This window comes from Teleopsis dalmanni, chromosome 2 (genome assembly GCF_002237135.1).
Source record: "Teleopsis dalmanni isolate 2A chromosome 2, ASM223713v2, whole genome shotgun sequence".
Lineage (NCBI taxonomy): Eukaryota > Metazoa > Arthropoda > Insecta > Diptera > Diopsidae > Teleopsis > Teleopsis dalmanni.
This window is the reverse complement of record NC_051847.1, coordinates 125,445,376-125,452,846: the sequence shown is the minus strand read 5'-3', so window position 1 is coordinate 125,452,846 and position 7,471 is coordinate 125,445,376. Positions and strand designations below refer to the sequence as shown.

At 28.5% G+C, this 7,471-nt stretch overlaps 1 protein-coding gene across 1 annotated transcript in view; it reads right to left on the bottom strand.

Moving 5' to 3' along the window:
* Positions 1-3,149: 3,149 nt before the first annotated feature.
* LOC119675652 (cell adhesion molecule 3-like) overlaps positions 3,150-7,471 on the bottom strand; it is a 33,183-nt gene continuing 28,861 nt past the window's right edge. Inside the window, exons 5-6 of the mRNA XM_038086859.1 lie at positions 3,320-3,450; positions 3,150-3,155 (exon numbers count right to left, since the gene is read on the bottom strand). Coding sequence (XP_037942787.1) covers positions 3,150-3,155; positions 3,320-3,450 — 137 coding nt within the window. The remainder of the gene's footprint in view (positions 3,156-3,319; positions 3,451-7,471) is intronic.

Here is a 7,471-nt window from a genome sequence, read left to right as displayed (position 1 = left end):
TATCGAAAAATATACAGCGCGCGAATTTTAAATGAGAATTTCCGAAAACTTTTCAGTCTTAATGTATATGGATTCCAATTAAATATATTATCCACTACTAGACACGTTATAGTTTCCTCAATAGCGATCACCTTCACCTCAGAAGCACTGCAATGATCAGAACTTTCTCCTAATTAGAAACCTTCCGATAGTCAGATGTTTCTAGATGGAAACTGCACATTAAATTTCTATCGAAATTCAAAGTGGAAGAGATGAATTTACTGAATTATGGAGTCGGACTGAAAAGATTTAGAATGGAGCCATGGCCACAGTTACTTACCTATTTCACAAAGTAGCTTCATATTTAAGAGTAGATTATGCTATCATTTGTTTATTTATAAGATCAAGCGACGGTGAGTAAAGCATTTCGTCCAACGCAGTAAATGGTTTGGTATTCAATGCACAACTAATACTCTGTTGAGTGTTTTATAGTACGAAAATTTGTTTCAGACCGTCTACCATACTGTAATGCCATACAACAGTATATGCCTTATGACAGCCGTATAGAGCAATTACACGATGCGTGACTGTAATCACCACTTCTTACAATAGCTTTTTAAAATAGAAGAAGCGCTAAATTAGCTTTCCTAGAGCGTTGGAAGTTATTTTGTTTTAAACTAAGTTCTCTGTCTCCAATAATCGAGAGAATTATGTGTCATACTCAGTACCAAATTGTTCAATACACCAAAGTTGGAGAAGGAAAGGCACGCGAAGGAAAGTGAAAGAAAAGGAAAAGGAAAAGGAAAGGGAAGAGAAATGAAAGGGAAAGAAAAGAGAAAGGTAAGGGAAGGGAAAGGAGTGGGACAGTAAAGGGAGAGTAAAGGGAAGGGAAAGGAAAAACAGACCTATACAATACAATAAATAAAGCGTAATTTGTATAATTTTGAGTTCACAGTTTTTCACAGTTTTCAAATCGTTTTTTATATTTAATTAGAATATATCTTTAATTTATGAAATACGAATTAATTACTTTAGGAACTCCTCTACAAAATATGCATTTGAATGTATATAATAACTAACCAATTAATATTAATATATGATGTTCCCATATGGGATAATAATCAAAAATATTCCTTTTGATTAATTACTATTTGATATGGAGGTATTAAGATAAAATGAAATTCTAGTTTACTTAATATATATATATGAATTTTTCATTAGTAAAATATCTTCTTTTTGTAATTTCTAGTAATATATTATTAAATTATTTTATAAATTTATATTATAAGTTTGTTTTTACTTCAGAATTTTATAAATTTAGTTTTGCACAAATTTAAATGAATTCAAATTGGCAGAAATAATTCCAATTTTGCTGGCACTCTAACCTGATTTATTTAATTGAATCAATTTTATTAAATTGCAGTTTGTATCTATACAAAGTAGCTGTATTTTGTATCTTGTTTATCATACACAGAATTTTATATGTGTTAATGTGTGAACCAATTTATACATTTTTGAAATTGAAAAGTTAAAATTCAATGACAAATAATCAATTTTCTTTTGTATAATTTGAAATTGAAACTAATCAAAATAATGACAATAACTATTAAAATAACAATAAATGAAATGAATAAGCAGTATCGTGTAATTGATATCTTAATAATAGTAAATTTAAGATTGAATTGATACGAGTATGAGTATTTAATAGAAACTGAAAACAATAAACGACTACAACTGAGACTACTAAATGTCACACCGTACTGTAGTACTAAGGTTGGGTGTGGGAAATAATGAATTACATCCATAACAAAGCCGACTTTAGCTCCTGCACACTGCATTCTTATGTGAATATTGCATATAAAAGCAATAGTCTATTCAGTCAATAAAAAATGTAATTATGGTAAATTAAAGTAATTTTAATTATTTCATGAAATCAAACATTTATTTAATTGGACTCTAACTTTTTATTATAATATGATGGAAACAAATGAAAATCAACTCAGAATAGTGATGTTTATTCTTATTGCGAATACTTAGCAATTCATAATTATTAGTAACGATTAAGCTACAGTCCCTGACTATGTTAGGTAACGGCTCTCACTATTATCCAATTATACTGTACTCAGTAGCTAATGACTGCTGCTCAAAGGTTGGCAGTACTTCTCATATTTCTTGCTCTTGTAGCCAGTACCACGGGGAATTACTTCACAAAAAAATGATTAGAGATCACATACAAAAAGGAAGTGGATCGGATTGAAGCTACTTTTGATTGTAGTAAATACGGCGGAGTATGCATAGATCTCTATTAAAGTTATTAAGGATCTATCTTTTTAAATTTAGCAAAATGCTAGTGTTTTCGATTTACATAGTTAAGTATATATGCAGTCCAACCAAATTTTAATGACCGCCATCTTTTGAGAACACTAAGTTAAAAAAAATAATGCAAAAAAGATTTTTTCTTTTAAGAGTACCTATGTACTTCATAGGATAACATACAGAACAAGGGAGTGACATAAAATTAAATGAGAAAATATAATAGAAAATTAAACTTCCTTAATGCTTTGTAAAAATTTGACGACTTATAAGCGAATAAAACTCCAGAACAACATAGTGCGCTTATGGAGACAATTTATATTTGAGCTACAAATTCTCTTAGCGAAACAAAGCAAATTAAAACGTTGTAAATATGTGGATTTGTGGACTTAATTAATAGTTAGTAATCTAGGAATTTAAGTTTCTGTTCCCCAATAAGATTTATCTGTAAATTTATTGTATGTCCTTTTGGAAACAATAAAAGTTATTGACTAAAAATAAACCAAAATCTTTCTACGTCACTATTCGTCACCCTTACTCACTGTGCTGTCAGCATCAAATCATCTTTTTGGTACTGCCACCTTAACCCACATTAATAACTGAAGTCTAGCTTAAGTTCAGAATTGTGTTTATTTCAATACGACGCTTATAGTATATTTAACTTGAAACCTCACCTGAAGCATTGCAATTCGATGTGCAAACACTATCTCCAATTCTTGAGATAGTTAAATTTGCCAACTAATTGAGGCAATGATCTTATTTACTCTTTGATATACCATTTCAGCATATATACAAGTAAATCGACATGAATCTCTGATATGTATTTTTATATGTAGTGGTAAGTATATACACAATAATTATGTCTAAACATGTACATTATATGAATAAATAATTTTATAATTTATGTTGCATTGTGTTTTTGCTATATACTCTTTTACGTATTGCAAAGTATATTTGTTTATACATATTAATATGTATTGTATACATAATGCCAATAAATAATTTCATTAACTTTTTCTTTACTTACATTATGTTTCCATACAACTTTATAGGCTGCTGGATTAGCATGAACTTTACACTCGAAGTATACATCGTCACCTTCTTCAATATCTTCAGGATTTAAATTTGAGCCCAAATCTAATTGTAAGGTTGGTATAACTGAAATAGGAAAAATAAATGTTAATAACAAATTACTTAGTAATCACTTAATATTTATGCATCTTATAAGAAAGTCTTGTAAAATTATTTTTTAAATAATTATCATTCATTACGGTGCCCTTTTGTTATGAACTTAATATTTTTATGTTTATGTTTACAGCAGCTTAAGTAAAAAAAATCAATGTATATATGTATAAAAAAAAATTAAAATAGATTACATTCATCCCCACTTTTTGTTTGTATTTAGATACTTTTTCTATATTTGCTCGAACACAAGTTTTGTGGCTGTGCTAATATTTTTACTACGACAGAAAAGGGTTAATCTATGATTATCTCAGATTAGTATCGCTCCTCTGAATTCTGCTTTCGTTTTCGTTCTGGTTGTGGTTCCGGTTCTCATTCATTGATTCCCTTTTAATTTTGTGTATTCATTAAGGAGTTTTTCTAAGCGGATTTCATTATGAAAATGTTTATATTTAATAAAGCTGTAGAATTAAAGTTAAGAAAGATAAAAAAGGGCAAAAATAAATATATAAAGTAATATTAAATTGGTTCCTGCCCTATGCTCTTATATGGAAGCATGACCACAACCATAAATAATTTAAAATTGCAATGCATTGGAAAAGTTTACTTAAACAAACCAAAAGCAAATGAAGAAATACAAAAATTAAAAAAAATTGTCAATAATTTATATCGATGATAATTTAAATATGTTTAAAAATTAATTAATTTGTAAAATTGTATATATATATATATATATATTTATATATATATTGACTTGTTTTTTTAAAAATGGTTGAATATCAATTTTAACAAAAAGTGACCTATAGCTGGATAACAAATATATAAAAAGCATTATATATAAAATATATATGTGATTTACATATATTATACCTCATGATCAAAAAAGAATGAGAATTTAAAAAAAATCGTGGTGTAAAATCCATGAGTTTTCCTTCCATAAATCTGGCCATTTTTGCGAATAGCCTCACGTAAACGACGCATAACGGCAAAATAATACTCCTTATTGACCGTTTGACCATTTAACCGTCCGGAAGGAATTCATAGTGCACCACACCACGAATATCGAAGAAAACAGTCAGCATAACCTTGATTTTGGACCGACTTTGGCGTTCTCTTTTCGGTTTCGGCTCACCATTCGGTCGATTGTTGTTTGGTGGGCATATCAAATTCATAGACCCTTGTCTCGTCACCAGTTATGATGCATTCGATGAATGTGGGATTTGGGGTCACTGTCTGCGTTGGAAATCATCTCTTTGGCCACATCACAATGACGCTTTTTTTGAATAAAATTCAGCTAAAAATCGCCACACGAAAACTTTTGGACTTCTTTGTTAAACTTTGACAGAATGTGTATAATAGTGTTGCCAGCGTGAAAATAAAAAAAATTTACTGATTGGATAAACGCGGGAATTCAAAAAAAGTACGAATAAGTTCTTTTTTGATCACAAGGTGTATATATATATATTATATAAAAATATATGTGAACGAAAAAGATTTGCAATTCTACTGATTTTTTAAGTTTATTGATTTAAATACTGTCTTTTTCCGATATAAGTTTCAATAAATTAGATCGATAATCACTTCAATACTATTGAACTGTATGGTTTCTTACCTGATTAGAGACTTCTTAACTAGTTCTTTTGAGCAGGAGACTACTGCTGTTAGTTTACGCGAGGTTTTAGGGAATTTAGTTAGAAACCTGTAATTTTTTGACTCACTTCCGAGCGGCAGAAAACAGTTGTTAAAACAGTTATTTGTCGTGGACAGCGTAACCGTTTCTTGAAGTTTCAATAATAATTTGGTAATACTTTAATTGGGGGGTAACTCCAGTTTTGTTATCGCTGCTGCATGTATCCTAATCTTATATTTTGGAAGCCATTATTTCTGATTTTTTACTACTTCATGTCTATTCAGTTGAACGAATATATCGTAGCGGCAATTCCAACTCTACTTTTAATTATTGACTTGCTAATGTATTCTGTTAAATCTTAATTAAATGCAATTATTTTCTTTATCGCTTCAATCTCTCAGAATACTTATCTGCATTGACTTTCTTTTGGCGTGTATTTACATAATACTTAGTTGAGGTATATTAAATATTAAATTCAAAATAATTTAGAATGAAATTATGTAGATGTGATTTTAGTTTCTTTTTTTTACTGCTTAGGTGCAAACAAAATTAATAAAAATATTTTAACACCAAATTTAATTAGCCAAAAAACTTTACGGCACGTAAATGCATTAAACCGTAATTTTTATGAATCAAATAAAATGTTATGGTTAAGTTATTGCCTTAATTGGCTTAGTTGTAGATATAATATTTTAGTTAGAAGTTTAATGTCAGCTTTGAAGTTAATTCAGCGAAAAATTACAAACATTTTAATTAACCAAAATAATTTAGCGACGCTGCTTTTATCTTTAAGCATTTTTGTTTATCGCAACAAAATATTTGAGCTTTGAATTAAATTTTCTGTCTTATTTTTAAAATGAAATGCAAAAATAAACCAGCGCAAGTTCAAGGTGTTATGAGATACTTTCGTTAGCTGCACTTTATGAAGCTGAAAAGTAGAAAAATCGCAAAATATGTTATATGTGAAGCTCATTTTATATTTCAGAAAGATTTCATAAAGGCGCGCAGTTTTCATAAAAATGCATGACGTGCAGTGTCATATTGAGTCAAAATAAAAATAAAAAAAAAATAAAAATAAAATAAAATAAAAAAATAAAAAATGAGAAGAAACAGTTTTGTAAATATTTATGTAGTATATACATTATAATTACAAGGCATAAATAAAAAAGCAAAACGTGGAAACACATCCTTTTGACACAAATATGCAGCGACTTGCAAAGCAAAAAGGAGAATCTCATAGTTTAGATACTGAAATAAAAAAAAAACGAAAACACAGGTGAACTGAAATTCTTAAAAATGCATTTATGCAGCATAACTTAATGCATTTTCATGCTATGAAATTGTGAATATTATATATTCACATATATATATATATATATATATATCAAGAAAATTTACATACATGCACATAAATACGTCAACTTACCTTCTATATACGAGAATTCTAAAATGCAGACACAATTGCAATGTCTTTCATATAAATATGAAAGCCTTTATAAGATAGTTATTTTATACATAACAATTATACATATACATATAAAATATATATGGGTGGTTTAAATATATTTTCTTACTTGCTTCTCAAAAATAACTATACTTAAGGACAGTAGTTGGGTCTTTAGTAATTTAAATAGAAAAGCAAACAGTGAAAGACAAAGAATTTAAGGATTTTTCATGCGTAAGCAAAAGTTTTTCAAATTTATTCAAATTTAAATTAAAAGCATTCATTACGTTTTTTTCTCTTAGAATAGGAAGGATATGCATTCTAATTTAAAAACTACTTTTACTTTGGCATTACTTTGACAAAGAGCATAAGCGTGGAAAATTGGTACCGAAAAGATTGCATGCACTTTGAACATATTCCACACGACAGGATCTTGCAAATGAGATTAAATTTTGCTACAATAAGATGAGATTGAATGGGATTTGAGAATACAAGAAAAAATAGAGAAAAACACAAAATCTTGAAGAAAAGTATTTAAATTTTAAAATTAATTATGAAGCTATTTTAATACGGATATTTTAGTGTAATTAACTCACAATTCACGATTGGATCAGACCGTAAACTTTTAAAAAATTCATTTACATTCTCTACATTAGTTACTTAAATATGTCACACTGCATATGAATAGTTCTGTCAAATATGTAATAAACTCCTTTACTCAAATAATTAGTACGTAACTCAACTTGAATATATATTAAAATAAAATGTCAGCTGACAGCACCAAACAACTAAGCAAAGTACCAGCTGACTACACTAAACAAACTGCGAAAAAAATATAAAATGCCAGTTAACAGCACTGAAAACCCAAATACAAATAACGGTAACAATTAAATACTTCAAAGAATCACACGGAATGGCACAAA